Raw genomic sequence first — 19,504 nt, forward strand, 5'->3', positions numbered from 1 at the left:
CAGCACACTCTTTAAAGAAAAATATGGTTAGCCAAAGAATGGCAAATACTTACAGGTGTGTTGTTATTGATACCAATTAGTGTTTTACAGCACTTGGAAAAGCTCATCTTTTGGTTCATGTAATGCATGGTCATGAACACCAAGAGTCACATAGATACAGATGGCAGAAAATTGAGCCCTATTTCCAATCCCTGTTTGTGTGACCTCAAAGGGATTTGCTGCTGTGGTTCACTACGAGACACTTTTTTACAGATCTTTCTTCTGTAACAAGTTGTTCCATAAGCAGCAGGAACAATGAAGCCCTGCATAGTTACCTGCTTTGTCCCTTCCTCTTCTCTCCTCCCTTCTCTGTCCTTCCACTGAGTGGTTTCAGGATCTCCATATACCTTTTAGGTGGTATATGTGACCAAGTCCTTTGAGATACATGTCTACTGGTGAGCAAACCAGAGCAGCAAAGAGCATGTTCCTCTTTTCCTAGAGAAGCTGGACTGAAAACAGACTTCTCCAAATGCTGTAGCAATGGACAGTCTACATGGTGGGCTCTGCTGATTGCTGCAGACAAGTGATTAGGCAGACTTCTCAGGGTAAAGAATCCTGTTTGGAAGCAGAGCATCCTCATTCCATTTCAAAGGAGCGAGAACTAGCCACTCAGATCTGACATTGGTGACATTTTTGACATAATAAGGATTTAAAATAAGCAAATTGGGATAGTGGCATTCTTTCTATTAGTTTTAGTTCCTGTGGAGCAAGAAACTTCCTACTTGCTTCTGTATTGTGTGGTGGTGGGGCATCTGCTGTACATGGGTGTCATTCCTTGCACCTGTGCACCTCTGCAGATCAAGGTGCTTCTGGCCCTTAACTAAAGCAGATTGTAATAGGTGTTAAGGTATGTGTACACATTATTTGATTTTATGTATTAACACTGTTTATATTTTATTTTCTCCATTTATTCCACTTTTGCTGGATGGAAATGCTCCAAAACTTTAAAACCAAACATAAATTTGATAAATTTGGCATCCTATCCACTTCATAGTGAAGGCTTCTTGTGTTTTGTTCCAGTAAGGTCCATATTTCTTTTCAAGGTTTTTATCTAATATTTTTTCTAATCATCTTTCTGTATTAACTTATTAATGATGTCTATTTATGCAGTTGGGTACTAGGGCTGATGGAAACTTCTTACCTGGGAAAACTCCTTCACCAAAAATTTCCTGTGTTGTGCTTTCCTGAACTTACACTGAAGGCCCCTGCCAAAGGTTCCTGCAATCAAACAGTTCTCACGACATTCAGGAGCAAAGCAGCTTCTAAGTATAAATCCAGTTCTTACCCATAAACTTTTGCTGAAGCTGCCATATTTTGGATTTCCAGAACTCTATGAGGAACAACAGTTCAATTCCCACTTCTTTTTCTAGTAGGTTACAAAAATCTTTAGTTTCAGAGCGGGGCCATGTGGTGTGTAGACGAGCAATATGGTTCTGATTTACGTCGTGCAGATTAACCAACCAAAGGCATGAAGCTCTCAGCCTCCCCTCTACCAGCATTTTCTCCAGTGTCCTAAAACATCATCCTCTGGGGAAAGACTTTGGGTTGTATCACCTATCTTGTTCTTCCCACAAAGTTCAGACTCCATAATTTCTTATTCCTATATTTCATAGTTTTGTAAGACTACTGTGCAGAGAGTCAAGTGGAAGATACCCATCATGTCATTCATATCAGTTTGCTGCAAAGGGACTTCATATCTCCCTCCCCCTCCCCAAATCCTCTTGAAAAGGGCAAAGGAAGGGTTGGGAAAAATATTAGTGATGTGTTAATTTGGGTTGATCCTTTATTAACTACTGTCACTGCTGCTTCACATTAATATAGATCCACTTCCATCTCCTTCCATGTATCATACAGGTGGTAAGGTGACAGATTTATGGAAGCTGCTTTTTGGAGACTATAGCTTAATTAACACCCTCAAAAAAAAAAAATATCCCTCTTCAAAGTTAAGCCGGACAAAAAGCCACCTCTTTATTCATGCTGTGGTTTGTTTTTTTTTTTTTCCTTACAATGCAAGATCCTCAGCGACACAGCACCGAGGCATCGAAACGGTAAGCAATTTATTTTTATCGGTTTTATTTCACGCAGCCGTGAATAGCAGAGGTATTTTTCCCCCTCTGGACTAATAACAGGAGCCCAACCAAGTGAATTCTTAGACAGCTGAATGAACAGGCATAAAACCGCCGGGGGATTAGTTACAGTCGCACCCCTACGCGGCGGTCCCGCTTCCCACGGGCGCTGCCGCGCGTTACCGCCCGCGGGCGGAGCGGGGCACCGGGAAGGCTGCGGGCCGGCCGCTCCCGAAGGCAAAGGGAATGCCAGGGACACTCCAAGTCCCCGGACGCGTCTCCCCTTTGCGCGTGCAGCCGAAGCGCCGCTCCCGGTCTCTCCCGGCCCGGGATGCTGGGGTCTTCCCGGCGGGATTCTCCGCCAAAGCCGCCGCCTCTCCGGTGTAGGCTGTGTCCTCTCAGCGGGCTCCGAGGGGCCGCGGTGGCGAGGCGGTGGGGGAGCTGCCTTACCCCGCCGGGGAGCTGCGGGCGGGCGGGCGGGTTGCAGGGGAGGGATGCTATGGGGCGGATGCAGGGGAGGGATGCAATGGGGGGGGGTGCAGGGAGGGATGCAGGAGGGGATGCAGGGGGGGACGCAGGGAGGGATGCAGAGAAGGATGCTCCGAGCCTGCTGCCGCCTCTGAGAGCGGCGGAGGAATCTCGGCGCTGCCGCCCGTCGGTGTGGTGGAGCAGCGAGTGCGGCGGAGGGATCGGGCGGTCCCGCCGAGCGCCCGCCCCCTGCGCGGCGGCGCGGCCCCGCCGATATAGCGCGGCGCGGGGAGGCGCGGCCGTCACTTGGCGAGCGGCGCTCCGCGGGTGCGGGGCTGCGCGGGCGGCGGCAGCGGCAGGGGCAGGGTTTGCCTGGGCTGGCCGAGCATCCTCCAACTTGGAACTGTCCACCGGCGCGAGCTCCTGAACATGAGCCTCCTGCCTCTCTACCTGCTCGGATTGCTCCTCAGTGGCGGGCAAGGTAGGAGCGGGGCCGCCTTTTGCCGCCTTCTTCTTTTTATTTTTTTTTTCCTAAATTAATTATTATTCTTACCTGTGCTGTCCGCTCTCTCAGATTAACGGCAAAGAAATGGAGAAAAAAATAAAGCAATGCATTATCCTGGAACCAAATTAAGAAGGACCTAAAACTTGTTTCGTCGCCCACCTTTTTTTAAGTCTTCCAAGAGGTGTCATTTATGAGGAAAAAGAGGAAAAAAAAAAAACCTGGAAGGTGCTAAGTGTACTTAGCTGCTTTGCATGGGGTTTCGCCCCTTTTTTTTTTTGCTTGATAAATGTGGGAGGGAGACGGAGCGACTCAAAAAAATGTGTCTTCCAGGGACCGTGCCTTAAAATCCGCATCCGCTCTCGGGGAAGGTAGCGCGGGCTCCGTTTTTAGGAGCAGGGAGAAGTGCTGGCGGTAGAGCCCGTGAGAAAACCTGACCTGAAGTCTGCCTGTCGGGGTTCCTCCTCTCCCGAAGACCCTTCCCGGCGCTCTGCCGGGACACCGAGCCCCCCGGCGCGGGGCTGGGCGATGCCAGGGCTGTGCGCGGGTGCGGAGCCCTTGTGCCGCGGGGACAGAGCGCGCTGGGCTGGCGCCTCCGGGCACGGTTCGCTCTTTGCATATGTATGTGCGTGTATATATGTGTGTGTGTGTACAACGCGGACTCGGGGATTGCGCTGCAGCCGTGCGTTTTGGGCTTGTTTTTTGGGGGGAGGGCTGAAACATCTATATATCTATTCATTTATTTGCCTTTTTTTTTTTTTTGGATGTCCCCTCCGCGACTACTTGCGGATTTGTGCTCCTCGAGGAGACGGGGCGGGGAAGGGCCGTCGGGAGGGGCATAGCCCCTCGGTGAGGGATGACCACCGCCGTGTTTGGAAAACTGTTCGGGCAAGTTCCCGGCGCCCGCGCGGGGCTGCCCCTGGCCCCGCTCCCCCCGCGCCAGGTGCCCGGTGCGAGGCTCATTCGCCGCACCTGAGGGGGTGGGCGGTGGCCCGCCTTCCTAAGGAGGTTCTGGGGGAGAAGTAAAACCCGCCCGAACCCCCAGCTGGGTGCCAGCGGGACCGGCCCCGGGCCGCGGTGCCGCCGCCGGGCGCCAGAGGGCGGCAGAGCTCCACGGCCGCGCCGGGCAGCGCCCGGGACGGGGCGCGGCGGGACCGGGGATGGGTGGGAGGGAGCTGGATGGGTCACTCGGGGGATGGGTGGGTCACCCGGGGGCTGGTTGTGTTACCCAGGGGCTGCACGTGTCACCCAGGCCCTACACGGTGTCTTGGGAAGGGGAAGAGAGATCTGTTGCGCTTGAGGAAGGGGCGGGGGTTATGCCTTGAGGTATAACAGCTGCAGCTGTGAAGGTGGCCTTCGGTGTATTCATAGCTGAAGCTCGCACCGCCCAGGTGTTTCCTCTCGTTGATAAGTAGCAAGGAGACACCAGATGCTCTCAGTTTCTCTAGAAACGCTTCCGTGCTTTTGCCACCCCGGGATGCGCTCCGAAGAGTCTCCCGGTGAGCAGCCATCCAGAAACAGGTCCGGAGGCTTTCCAGCACAGCCAGGGCTGGGATGGCAGAGGAGGGAACGGGAAAGCTTCCTCCAGGCTTTGCATTGATCTACCTGGGTGTAATAATGTGCGTAGAGATGTGCTCTGTGCCTCCTCCAACGGTGGAAAGCTACTTCGTGAAGTGTGATCGCTGCAGTGTAGGAGGATTGCATAGTTTTGGTATCTTACTATCACAAATGTTAGGAGATAAACAATGGAGTGAAATTATATTAAGCCGAATTTTAAGAATTATAGGAGGGTAGATACGAGGGGGGATGAAAAGAAGAGGAGGAAATCTGAATAAATCTCGTATTGATATTAAGTTGCTATTGCTCTCAATTTAAAGAAACAGCTTAATTTATTTTTTTTTTTAACTAGAGGGAATGGATTGTACTGGCAGGGGAAGAATGAGGTTCTTTAACTGGCTGTAGATAAAGCAGAAACATGCAGCTTCGATCCACAGCAGGGCATAGTAAATGGGAGTGGGAGAACATCTGCATATGGAAAAAATCCACATTTAGGTTGCTAGGAGAGAGGAAAAACCTACAGTGATGTGGGGGTTTTTTTATTAATTTTAATAAGTGTGATCATGGTGAGGGACTTACTATATATTTTTTTTTTATTTTCAACACATCCTTGAAGTAATCTAGAGAACTAAGTGAATCAAGTAATTTGAGGCTATTCTTAAAACTCTTGGGATTTATCTTTTTTTGTGGAAATGCAGTAGTGGGGAACACTTACATCAGCTGGAGATTGTGGCGTTTGTGAGGGTTATTTTGTTGGTTTGTTTTTAAGAAAATCATTATTATGCAAGTATTAAGTGATGATTATGACTTTTTTGATGTTAAATAGAAATAGTGTGGATCATCAGGGAAAAGCCAGAAACTAGATTTGTTTCATTTGCTTTGGAAACATCCATAGTCTTAGGCTGAGGATTTATATTTTGAAGAATGGAGCTGCAGTAGATTTTATGAAGAATGGCTGAAGCTTTTTCTTTGGGAAGTGCTGGTGTTCAGGATTGGAAAGAGGGAATGGTACTGTATTTGTTCCATTCCAGAAAATCAGAGCAGTTTTAAAACAAGTAGCAGACAGCCACCCCCACCCCCAGCCCCTTAAGTTAAGAGCTTATGAATGTCATAATTATCAACCAGGGCCAAATTTTCCCTTTCCTAATTTCATGGCAAGGGAGGACTTTAATTGACGATGTTATTACGCTGAAACAAAAGTATTTTTTTCCTGAACCTTTCAAAGCTGTCCAGACAATTCATCCAGTGTGAAGGCTCAAATTTAATTAGATTTGGTTTGATTAAAAAAAAAAGAAGCAAAATACACACATAGATGCACCACCACCACCCCGTACCCCAAACCAACAAAAAAAATCATGCTCCACTTCCGAAATCTGCCTTTTAAGACATGTAGTGATACAACACTCAAAAAGAAAAGCTTCATTGGTTTTTACCAGTGTCTAGGGACGCTGACTAAAAGTGGATGAAGTGGACATCTTCCCAGATTTCAGAATCCTATTTCTTTTATCACTCTGCATAATATACATTTCTTTGTGTTAGCAAATTTTGGTGGTAGAAAATGTTTTGCTTGTAGAATTTAAGCTATTTTGTGCTCATCCAGGAGATTCAGAGGAGTGAGTACTTGTTCGGTCATTGTGCTTCAAGTCTCCTCTTTTCACTGCTTTGATACTGAGCTGCTTCTTGTTTTTCCTGAAGAGTTTCTCTTTACAAGTGCTTATAAGGGACTGTTTGTTAATAAGGAACATCCCCCATGGGAGATGCCAGCCTGCGTGTCTTACTCACCACAGTGCAGTCTGGAATCCTGCCTCTTTCTACTTTTTGCATACTGAATCCATGAAATTTGGAATTTCTGAAATCAGTGAGTTTCTCCACTGGATTAAGTGGAACTAATATTTTGCTCTGATTGCATACTGAAATCTGAAACATATCCTGAGACTTCAACTGGCCGTTGGTTTCTGCTACAGTTGATTTATACAACTGCATTAAGATTAAGATACATCTACTCTCCTCCCTTCTCCTTTTCAGCCTTCCAAAATGAACAAACTAATCAGACAAAAACTGAATGCTTGATTTTTCTGTTTTAGGCTATGTTACTCCTCTTCAGGTGAATATGAGATTCAAAATATCTGCCTGAAAATAAACCTTGACTGATGAGGTGTTCTGAAAGACTGACTTAAGAACAGATAGTTGAGAAATAATGTAGAGAGCTTTGTTTCATGCAGTCCTAGTCAAAATGGAGTTAGAGGTATTTTTATCATTTGCAGTGGCTCTAAATTATGAAATATATGAATGATAAAGGCATAGACATAAAGCTTTAAAGTCTTTTCTAAGAGGTTGAATAGCATAATTTGGACTTGTTCTCTTACAGCACAACACATTTATTTAGTTAACTAATTTCTTTTATCTATGGAAATGTTACTGGATTGTTAGGTTGAATTTATGTAGGATTTACCTTTCATGGCCACCTTCTACAACAAGTATATTGAGAACAAATACTGTATTTGTTTGCCCTTTCATTGACCTTTACTTTGAGACACCTTTTCCAAGTGATTCATGTTTACTTACTGATTTTCTTTCAATTTACTCCAGTAATCCTCCAGTTCCATTCAGCACACACCATTTGATTCCAGCAGAATTGAGTCAAGTTAATATGACATTTTGGGAAACACGTTTTAACTACACTAATTTGTGTCTGGGAGTTGAACATTTATTCTTGAAAGAGTGGTATATAGACTTCTTCAGGTAAAGAATCTGGATCATATCTGGTATTCATATTTTAAATAGTTTATATCAAGTAATGTCAGATGTCTTATTTAGTTTTTTGTTTGTCTTTTTAGCACTCATATTTGCTTTGTAATATAAGGGCAATATACTTGATTAAGTGTATCCCGAAGTTCTATGTGTCACAGGTCATTTGAATCTTATTTTTGATGTCTCTTGTAAATCAGAAATAGCAGAGGTGGGAGGTAAAACTTGCTTGTATCCTGACATACTCAAATCTGGAGGCTCCGATAGAGTAGTTCCAGGCCTATTGGTATCTGTTGTGTCTTATCATTACTTTTTATTTTGACCTAAGCAATTAATCATGACCTAATTCTGACCTAGTAATTAGGTTCCCCCCTTAGTGTATTTAATTACTTTCTAGTTTGGGTATTTAAGTAAATATTCAATTTTTGTTAGCTAGCTTAAATCAGAATAATTTTTAATATTAAATAGACCATTCAGAGCACTACTTGCTGTTACCTCAAGAATTTCTGGATGTCCAGCTTCAGTGAAATAAATCTGCATTCTTTAGTAAAATCTTTTTTATTGCTTTTGTAGCTCCATTTCTCTTAATACTGTGCTTGTATGGATTTGTATGTCTTTTTAAAAGATATCAGGAAAATAAAAAGAGTTAATTTAATAAAGTAAGATACTCTTTAGATGTCTTGCATTATGCGATAACATCTTGAATGGAGTGTCCTCAAAATAAGGGTATCAAGGTTTTTATATTTGTTATGTGGCTGAATTTTTACTTTGTTATCTCTTGACTGATGATATCATTAATCAGAGAAGACATCTTATGATTTGTTCTGCTGTAGACGAGCTTAGAATCTACCTCTTAATTTATTGAATGAAAAGAGTACAAGAGAGCAGTAAAAAAAGAAGAAAAACAGGGAGAGTAATTTATCTGGTTACAGCTATTTGTGGTGACAGCTTCGGATATTAAAATCCTGGAAAAGAAATCCATGTAAGTGTTACTTAAAAGTTATGTGGAAAGGAAACAGAGAATATGTATGTACACAGGTCTACATTTTAGAAAACCTTGCTTAACAAGACCCCTAAGTCTTTGAATGATCTGCATTTGAGTTGCTCCATGGAAGAACTGTTGGTTGCACTAACCCAGAGGCTCACACTAATCAGGAGTGAGTTGACTTCAGTGGGTTCAGTGGAGTGTGTGGAAGTGTCTCTTCAAATGGCAGGAGGTAATCAGCTTTCATTTTTGAAATAGCATGAGATGGGCAATACTATCCATTTATGCTGCTGTTAGGACTTAGAAAATTATGATTAACAGAAAATTTTTCTTTGCTTTTGTGCATTAACACCTGGATCATTAATGAACGCGTGAGAGTAATAGCTTGAACTACAAATCCAAATTAAGATCTACTGCAGAAGGAGATATTTATAATGTAGTTCTTAAACATGAAGATGACTGAGTATTGTTGTTGTTGAGGCACTGGAACAGGTTTCCCAGACGAGTTGTGGATGCCTCATCCCTGGAAGTTGAAGGCCAGGTTGGATGGGGCTCAGAGTGGCCTGGTGGGAGGTGTCTCTCTCCACAGTAGGGGGTTTGGAATTAGATGATCTTTAAGGTCCCTTCCAACCCAAGCCATTCTATGACTGTAGCCAAACTTTACTAATTCTAGTCAGAGGAGAATTTCCATCGACTTAAGTTTGTGTTTGCACAAGAGACAAACAGGACTAATTCTTTAAAAGTGGTTATTTTACTGTCTCAAGTAAGTAATTTTGGGAATGAAGTAGACAGTGAAGTGTATCAACTGAAAATTCATAACACAGTTTCTGCCTATTTAAGAACACTGTTAAAGTTAAACCAAACACCTGCTGAAATGTTTCACCTGCTTTCTTCCTCTTCTGGAAAGGAAAAAATGTAGTCATTTGGTTTCACCTGTTCTTTAATGTGATACATAAGGAGCACTGCAAATAGGATGAAGAGATCAAGTCTTTTAGAAACCTATTTGAACACATAATTTTGGTAAGCCTAGAAATCTACTAACCAAGGGTGTCATTTGCTACTGGTTTCCATGATCCAATCATAATCTTATCTGAAATAACCGGTTTGTGGATGGATAACATCCAGATAAAGTTGGGAAGCAACATGTAGTACTGTGGAGGTTTAGTCAGCTTCTTCAGTAGTCCTGCCTATCATTACTGAAGTAAATTTCCTCTTATACATACTATACAAGTTCCTTCAAGAACCAGCTTTCCATAAAAAGCATAGATCATTGATATGTTAATTTATGTTTATTTAAGATGTAGTGGCTCTCTTTGAAGAAAAAATTGAGAGGGAAGTACAAGTGGCTCGTTTTCTTTTTACCCAGCTGTATTTTTCCTCCTACTTAAACTTTTATTGTGGCTTTAGAAGGGTGCACTGGTTTTTATTTAATGTTCTAGTTACCTGAGTAGTATTGCTAAACAACAGACAAAGCCTGATGAATAACTTCACAATTCAGCAATGTTCAGCCCTGTAGCATATGAATAACTTATAAGGCTAGGAATGAAACTTTTCCCTTTTCAAAATGACCTTTCCAGTTAGCTAATATTAAACTGATTACTTACATTGCAGTTGTAGCCTAAGTGACAATACTGGTTGTTTGGTATGATCTGAAATTCATACTTGGAAATCATATGACAAGCTGCTGTCCTCATCACTTTGCCCAAGAGGTGCCATTTGGAGCATACTATGGATTCAGTTTAAAAACACTCATTACCATCAATTTTCTTGCTGCTAAAACACGTTGCACCAAATTCAGTCAACCTGCAAGCAATTTCAAACCCATTAACTTGGTAGACCTTTGTGCTGCAGCTGAATTTGGCTGGCATGAACTCAGATCTGTGCTTAAAATACTAAAGTATTTAAAAACAGATACATAAGGCAGTGTATGGTCACAGATATAAACTGGAGGGGAGAGGTAATTCTGCCTTTTCCTATGAATAGGTTTTTTTTACTGACAAAACTATGTTTTTTTTTCTTTATTATAACAAGAAACATGTAAGCAAACTGCAATGGTGTTATGTTAATATGTCATTATGTCATTATGTTATTTTAATTAGTCAAAGCAAAAAAACCCTACAGATCCAGCATTTGGGGAAAAGAGTAGAAAAGCAAGATGAATTCCATGCACTGAAGACCAGTTGTTAGAAGTAACATCATATGGCATTTTTAAAACATTCTTGAACATATCATACTCATAAACTGCTGTGCTTACTGGATCAGAAAAAAGATTGATGTGCTCCAGTGACCTCAACAGAGACTCAAAGCAGGAGTCATAAAGAAACAGAGTAAGTACAGAATGAGAACAGCGTGATGCTTCTGTTAGTGCACCTACAAGGTTCAGGGATATGTCAGGTTATATCTATGTGATCTTCCCTAATGATCTTGGCAGATCTTTGTTGCATGAATTTGTTCTTAAATCTGCTGATACTTTGATCTACTTGATGTGCTGTGTCAATAGATTACACAAGAGAAAAAGAAGTCTGAACAAATAATATGTTCAGACCCTTAATTGCTGTGTTGTAAGTAATGGAGTAATACTAGTTCCTTATTTGACTCTTCCATGACATTCATAATTGCATGTAACATAGAGAAATTGCCCATCTCTTCTGTGAAAGATTCAGAACTACATGTTATTTTCATGGGCTTTCCAGTGATTTAATTACATTTTTTTTGTTTGGTGTTCAGTTCCTTCATTTTTTTTTTTAAGCATTTTATTTCCCTAGCCTTTTGGTAATGGTTATCTTAAATTAGCAAATGGTAATGTAAAGTACTTGAATTTTAAGCTGATCTGCATCAGGCCAATTTTAAAATACCCTCCTCGTTCATAAATATCTCTTTTGCACTGTAATCAGTGTTGCAAGTTCTGCCTTACGAGGGAGTGGGGGCTAAAACTGTTCTTTGAGCAAGTACCCTGGTGAAATAAATGCTGAGATAGAGTTTGATTGCAAAAATGATGATTCCCAGGGATGAACAAAACAGAGTGCAAAGGTACTTGAAAGGAAGACATGATATATGAGTGAATGGATATAGATTGGTTACGGAAAGAAAATTAATTTCTGGCTAAAAAAGTAGTGACTCTGGAGCATAAGAACAAGAGGGGGAAAATACTGTTATTCCTAAAATGGTTCTTGATTAATTTATTAAATGTTTATATTTAATGGGTCTCCAGAATGTCCTAGGAGGTGCTTTCAAACAAATGCTTTTAAGACATTTTTCATATAACGGTCCACAAGCCATAGGGGAAAAATAATTTTTAGATTGCTGAATGATACTTTCTGGAAAATGTACTAGTGTTTCTCATTCATTAAAAGGTGTACAAAGCGGCTATTCATAGAATCATAGAATATCCTGAGTTGTAAGGGACCCACAAGGATGGATGTCCAACTCCTGGCCCTACACAGGACCATTCCCAACAGTCACACCATGTGCCTGAGAGCATTGTCCAAACTCTTCCTGAGGTCTGTCAGGCTTGATGCTGGGACCACTTCCCTGGGAAGCCTGTTCTAGTGCCCAAACACCCTCTGGGAGAAGAACCTTTTCCTAATATCCAGCCTAAACCTCTCCTGACACAACTTCAGGCCATTCCCTTGGGTTCTGTCACTGGTCTCCCCAGAGAAGAGATCAGTGCCTGCCCCTCCTCTTCTCCTCATGAGGAAGTTGTAACTGTGATGAGGTCTCCCCTCAATCTCCTCTTCCCCAGCTGAACAGACCAAGTGCCTCCAGTTGTTCCTCATACAGCTTCCCCTCAAGACCCTTCACTATCTCTGTTACCCTCCTTTGAATGCTCTCTAATACAATATAATCCTTATATTGTGGCACCCAAAACTGCACACACTACTGGAGGTGAGGCCACACCAGTTCTTGGAAAATGCAGCATTAAATGATTCATTTGATGGGGTTTTTTGTAGCAGTAGTACAGAATTACAAAGACAACATTTCACAGTGCTGAAACATTGTGTTATTTGCTAATCACCTGAATGATTTTGTACGAGGCATCTATACTTCACAATAGAATCTTTGGGTTTGTGGCTTTCTGTTTGGTTTTTTTTGTTTGTTTGTTTCTGAATTCTAATTTTGTAAATCTTGCCTTATTCATCTTGAAATGTAAGGGGAATTATACCCAACTGGGCATTGCCATCAGAATAAATAATGCAATAATTTATGTACTCCTGTGCTTTCTGTATAGGGGGAATAACACCCTAACTTCAGAGCTAAGCAAAAACTAATGCTGACTTTTCCCAGCGAAGATTGTCTGTGGTATAATATGAATGCTACATCTCTGGACTTTTATTTTCTTTTATTTTAAGAAAACAGTGCTATGTGAGATGAGGTCTGCTGGCAGAACTGTGCACACTCTGCAGCCACGGAACTCCTCCTGGAGTCGATGGGAGACTTGTGTGCCAGGAGTACTGTTTCAGGGGTGGTACTTGATTGCACCTTGCAGGGTCTGATTGAAGCTTTCAGGAGTTGTATAACTCCCATGTGAGTATGTGGGAATTTTGATTTAGTGAAGAATAGAAAATCAAGCTCTAACTCTATGTATATTTAAGTAGTGGGTATATTTATAAAGTAGTGCTGAAAAGGTGTGGGGCTAATCCAAAAGCATGGAAGAGTTGGAAACTAAAGGGGTGTTCTAGTGTGCCAGGTTAACATGATACAGGAGAAAAAAAAGAATATTTTTCTGTGTTTTTTAATAATAAATCCAAGGACACACTTTAAATATTGTAAGCTGCTAATTGTTCCCAGAGGGAGAAAATGTATGAAAGTTGTATTTAATTTTTATGGTCACTTAGTTGTTGCAGCCCAGGTCATAGCTGTGTTGGGAAGTTTACCATTCCACATAAAAATTCATGAATTCAGTTTTGTTTGCATTTTTGAGAGTTTTGATTTACTAGAGTGTTTTTTGTCTGTGGCTTTGTGACAGTGGTCAAAATTGTTCCTCGGCTGTTCAGTATTCAGGTCATGCCTGCAGGTCTGTAAGTGACTGTCTGAGTGATCAGATGTTCAAGGGATTTGTGCCAGTCTATGGCAGTTCCACACACTGGGTTCAGCAGCTTTTAGCATTTAGTCAAAATAATCCCCCCCCCCCCAGCACCTCTGCATTACATTTTTATGAATGGCTTTGGATTATACAGCCTGTGTACATACTGCATTTATGTTGCTGGGATTGAGAGCTCTGAGGTGGTGTTTTCTATACAGTCCTCAAAAACTCATGGTGGATTTAGTCTGATTTTACTGTTCTTGCAAGTAAATTTACAGATGTCTGTTTAATTTCATAGTAATGGGTTTCAGTTCTGAGTGCATGATCCTCTTAGGTGCTGCTAATTTTTAAAACAATATATTCAACTTTTCTGTATCATTTGCAAATGTTAGTATAAATCAAAATATTCTTATCTGTGTCTAAAACCTCAGGAATCACGTGCTTTATTCTATGCAGCTCTTTATGTGCCACACTGATAGCCTTTTCTTTTATATTTTTTTTTAATTTTGGTCCTAGCTACATGAATGAACACTTTATCTGCTGCGTAAAAGAGTAGATCTGGCTGGGGAAACCATTGTTTCCTGTGAAAATGGTGATTAAAAGAAATAGAATTTCCTGTGAGTCATGTGTTCTGCATTTCTAGCTACTCAGGATCTCATTTAAAGAAATGAACCACAACTAAACAAACCCAGTTTTCTACAGAGAAGTCCTTTTGCTGTTAGATGGAGTTGTGATATCTGTTTCTCTGCACCTATTTTAAAGGCCAGATAACTGTAGCCATTGACTTGAGTATCATGTAAATACTATAAAAGCTATTTTAAATAAATCTTACTCTTTAATTGTGATTTGTGAATGTTTCTATTGCTTTATTGAACCTTAAATACACATCTGACTATTTTCCAGATTACATAGTCTCTGTTTACACCTAAGTCAATGAAAGCTTGAAAATGAAGACAAATTTTTCTCTTCATAGCTACAGTGAATCTATAATCTGTGACCTGTAGGTATTAAATAAGTAACATCTTTATCTGTCAAACTATAGATAAGTCTATTTCTGCAGTGATGCTCTATTTTTACATGACATAATGAACTTTCTACATATGTTTATGAATGTTTGATCAGAAAAAAACATTGTAGTAGGAGGGAGAGGGGAAACTGGCAGTAGGGAAGGAGAAACACTGAATATTTGTTGGTGGTGCACCAAAAAAGGGATTGGTGATTGGATTTCTTTGGTGTTTTTTGGTGGTGGGTTTGTTTGTTTGTTTGGGGGGGGGGGGGGGATTGGTGCCTTTTTTTGTTTGGTTGGTTTTGTGTTTTTCTTTTGGGGGCTGGAGCTGTTAAAAACAAAATTCTGATTTCATAGTCCAGGGGTGTTCCCACTGAATCAGAATAGCTGTGGTTGTAAAAGACCTTTAAGATCATCAGGTTCAGCTCTTGACCCAGCACCACCACCACCATGTTCACCACTAAACTATGTCCTTAAGTGTCACATCCACACATTTTTTTGAATTTTTCCAGGGATGGTAACTCCACCACTTCCCTAGGAAGTCTATTCCAATGCCTTACAACTCTTTCCATGAAAGAATTTTTCCTAATGAAAGCATCACATGAAGTTTCACATAGAGTTCATGACGTTGGAGGACAAGCCTTACTCTTAAAATTCTGTAATCTGCGGTTTTTCTGAAATTCAGTCCTAAAAACAGCTGCATGTGCAAAGGATCACTAAAAGAGGAAAAAATAAGAATATAAGCTTTTCTAAGCAGTTTTTAGGAAAAAAATGCACAATGAAGCAAAAGCTACTTTTCACAGTAAACACTTTTATGCAAAAAACCACATTTGCATTACCAGTCTGAGTTCAATTGTTCTTAAAATATCTTCATGTAAGGTTTAATTCCCAAGTAGATACAGATCTTTTGGGGGGTTTTGTCGTTGTTCTGTTGTTGTGTTTTATTTATTTTTGAATCCTACTGTCTTACAAGAAGTAAAATATGAGTGGAAATAGTTAACTTGCTCAGATTCATTGAGTTAGTGCTGAGCTTTTGCCCTACATCCTTTTGGCAGGATTTCTCTTCTCTTGTAGTGTTTGCCTTCACTTGTGGTGTGCAGTGTACCTGCATTATCTAAACTGAAGTTTTGAGGTATGACAATAGAGAGGTAAATATTTCTGTGGTAAAACTATTAATTCCAGTCTCTTAGATGTGGTAGTGCAGATAGTCAGTCTACAACCTGACAATAAAAAGAGCTGATTCAACTGAGAAGTTAAGTATGTGATTTGCTGGTGATTACAAGCAGCAGGTAAAAAAGTTGTTTTTTCTTTTTTTTTTTGGTTATTAAAATACTGTCCCTGCCATTTTTAAAAGTCCATGGTCTGGCTATTCAATTTCAGATGCATAGATAGTCACATAACCAAATCTATTATAACTAACACAAATGGCATCTTTGTTAGCCTGAGGAGTGAGACTAAAAAAAGTTAAAAGATAATGGAGACTTTCTGGCTTTTACTTTAGAAATAGTTTCTGCAGATCAGAGAAAACCACTTTTTATCGTAAAAGGTTCTCTACTAAATACTGTGTTCTCCATAATTATCTGTTCAGTATTATTGGTGAAGTCTGAAATTGCTTCTCTATCCTTGTCTTTCAAGGTGTGTGCCACCTTCTATCAATGACATACTGGGGAATTCTCAGCATGAAATGTATTAAACCTCACAACACCTTCAACCTCACCATTGGAAAAGTAGGGAATTAGGTTAGCAGGTGTGTCCCCTTGTTCTCTTCTAGACATAATCAAACTCTCCTTGCACATGTTCCCAGTTAACTGAAGACAAACTAGTTCCAAATCGAGAGCGGGAAGTGCCATTGCTTGAACAAACTGTTGTCATGGCTTATTAACATTCCCATGGTGGTGTGGTAATTACAGATACACTTGTCATTAGGTTTGCATCTGCCCATCTCAGAGTAAGCATCTGCCTTCCAAAGATGGTGTTGGCATGCACAGAGCAAGAAAAAGGCAGGGTGGTGCAGAGATCCTCAAGTTAAAGAGAGCCTGAGCCAGTGAATCTAAGTGGCACAGCATCACCCTTGTGGCACTGGGTGCCCAGTCCTGTCAGAAGGGGACTTCTGACTCAACTAAATAGTTTTATTTGCCCCAGGCACCACACTGACATACATATATTGTTCCAGACTTAAGCTGAGTTAAGGCATCTCTGCATCATAGTTATTCATATTTCTGCTACTGCTGTAATTGGCATGGGTGGCTTGGTCCCCAGCTGTGCTTGTATGAGCCAAATAGAGATGTCTCACTGAGCAATTTGATTGAGTTTCCTGGGTCTTTAGGATGGTACCCTGCAAGCTGAACCATCTTTTCAGACACTCAGTGTTATTTCATAAATTCTCAGAAGCCATACTGACCTCTATTCCAGCGTTAGTAGATGTCATCAGTGTGGCACAATGTTCTGAGGGTGCCAACATAGTTTATATTCATGAAGTGAGAGACAAACACTATCCTTTTGGAAGACAGTCCAGCACCAGATTCAAAGTGGTATAACTGAGAGGATGTCAGCTACTAATGAGAATGGAAACCCTAGATTTATTAAATTGTTAATACTTGAAGAGTATTTTAAATTTAAGTCTTTAGTTTATCTTCAAACTGTGTATTTTTGCTCTTCATACAAATAAAACCAGAGAATAGGTGTTGAATACCAACCATTTCTAGACAATAGAATAGGTATCCATTCAAACAGAGTAAATAAGTTCATGAAGGAGTTGACAGGCTATAGTTTTCTTGCTGGAACTTTGCTGGCAGGTAGGAAACCCTGCTAGCAGGGTGTTCTCCCTGCTTTGTGATGTAATACAGATGACCTTTCTTGTGCCTCAGGGATTTTACCTGCCGATATGGCCCAATGAAAACTCTGAGTCAACTACTTCAGGCACCAGAAACAAAAGGGAGATATAAATATTACATCTTAGACACTAACCCTTACTAAATATATTAGATTTGAGTTAGATGTGAAACAGAATTACCTGAATTTTACTGCCTTGGTTTTGTTAAAATTTGTTTCTCTTTTTGTGTTACAGTCCAGATGTGTATATGAAGTATTTTCTGTACAAAATGAGAGAACTCGTGCCCCTGTGAACCTTTTTTCCTTAACTGATGTGAAATTAAACTTAAAGGAACTTGAGAAAAGTCAGACAGAGTCCACCATGAATCCAGAATTGAACCAGATGTCCTGATTTCATTCCAGTCACCCTGCTTTTGTTTTATGATAAGATACGGAATCAAAACTGGCATGAAAATGTGCAGTGATTGTAAACTGATTTTACTGTTGCTCTTTAGTGCATGTTGAGTCCAGAAGCTCTGTCTTAAATGGGCCTTATCTGAGGCTAGAGCATTGGTGGGTTTGATTTGGCAATCCTTTTGGACCCTAAGGAGTATCCCCAGAAATCTTTATTTAAATCTGCACATTAGCAGTAGAATGCTTGTTGGTTCTTTTTAAGAAGTCAAGGAAACAAAATAGAAATGTTCTTTTTGGTGAGAAACTAGATTCAGGGATCTCTTTGAAGAATGAAGTTGAATAACCAAAATGTTTTCCTTCCATGGTCAACCAGGGAGAAAAACCTGGATCATCTGTTTTGGTGATCCAGGCTGGTTGCAAATGCTGGACTGGGAGATGAAATTGGGTGAGAAAAATGCTGTCAGTATTGATGACTCAGAACCTGATCAAGAGTTCTTCTTCTTTTCTGCTAACTTCACTTACTAAAATTGCCAGGCTGGACATCTATAGTGTTGGGCTTTTGTATCTGTTTGGGAATGAAGGCGGACTTACTCTTGTCTTCCTCAGTTTTGTGTCCTTTTAAACGCAATTGACATGGTGTTACAGAGCTGTCTGATCCTGAAATACTAGTACAAAAATGCTAAATTATTGGTAATATTAGTTTCAAATATAGAAATAGCAAGATAATTATATCCATTCTGTCAACTGATAACATATTAAAAAGTCAATCATGTTATTTCTGCAGGTGTTTTGAGTGAACATTTTACAGGGCACGAAACACTGGTACAACCTGTGTAGATTCTTTAATCCTCACAGCAGAAATGGGGAGAGCTCTGGAATGCAGATTGGAACACACATTCCCTGATTCCTTAGCAGAGCTGAGAGAACACAGTAATTAAAGGGGCCAAATTTATGTGCTCCCTGCATTGTTTGTACACACAAGAGATTATCTAATGCTGTAAATTGGATTAGCTGTATAAACAGCAGCATAATTTATTTAAAGTCAGGTCTCAAAGACTCAGAAAAGAATAGTGGAAGAACAAGAAGGGGTTTGTAAAGAGAAGAGAGGTACAGAGAATGCAGCTGTACTTTTGTACCAGTAACTGATGTAACTGGTGTATAATGATGTATTTTAATGCAGTGGAATTTGTGTTTTAACCACTGGTAACGTAGAGAGCTTGAGACTCAACATTTCAGTAGAAGCTTTAAATCTGTATGTAAGGGCTGTTGAAAATGCATATTTTAAACCAATCATGTTTCATAAATTCATAAAATCAATCACCACCTCCCTCTGAGTATCTATGAATATTCATCCTTACACTTCTTCCCCAGATGAAGAAATGATGATGTGCCTTCAAAATGGATATATATATATAGTTGTTTCTTCAAAGTCAATAACAACTTCTATTTAACTTTTTCATAGTGCTTGGATGTTATTCAGTGTACTCTGAGGTACAAAAAGGAATGTTTTGGGCAGCTTCCCTGCCTTCAACAGTGGTGATGGCATGAGAGGCACAGGCAGGTGCCTTTGCACTGCTTCTGCAGAGGTCCCTCAGTGGTCTGAGGTGTTCCTCTCCTGGGCTCTGAAGGGTTAAAATAAGACCACGTTTCTGGCTTTCTGTAGGGACTACTCAGATGAACAGAAGTATAACTTATACTAAACCAAACAAGTTAAATTATATTTAAAATTGATAGCATTTACCACTGGAGTAGTTCTGTACAGAAAGACAGTACAACTTAGTCAGAGACATAAGGGCATTCTTTTGTGTGGGGAGAATAGTTTTCATTTCTTTATTCAGTTTGATCTTTAATATTATTTTTGTTTTCTCTTGTGTTTTGTCATTAT

The 19,504-nt window shown here is 40.7% G+C and overlaps 1 protein-coding gene across 1 annotated transcript in view; it reads left to right on the forward strand.

Annotated features, from left to right (window-relative positions):
- Positions 1-2,859: 2,859 nt before the first annotated feature.
- The window catches only part of NCAM2 (neural cell adhesion molecule 2), a 271,599-nt gene continuing 254,954 nt past the window's right edge, over positions 2,860-19,504 (forward strand). Inside the window, exon 1 of the mRNA XM_064644006.1 lies at positions 2,860-3,054. Within this exon, the coding sequence (XP_064500076.1) occupies positions 3,003-3,054 (52 nt within the window). The 5' untranslated portion in view covers positions 2,860-3,002. The remainder of the gene's footprint in view (positions 3,055-19,504) is intronic.

Source organism: Pseudopipra pipra, chromosome 2 (genome assembly GCF_036250125.1).
Source record: "Pseudopipra pipra isolate bDixPip1 chromosome 2, bDixPip1.hap1, whole genome shotgun sequence".
Taxonomy (NCBI): domain Eukaryota; kingdom Metazoa; phylum Chordata; class Aves; order Passeriformes; family Pipridae; genus Pseudopipra; species Pseudopipra pipra.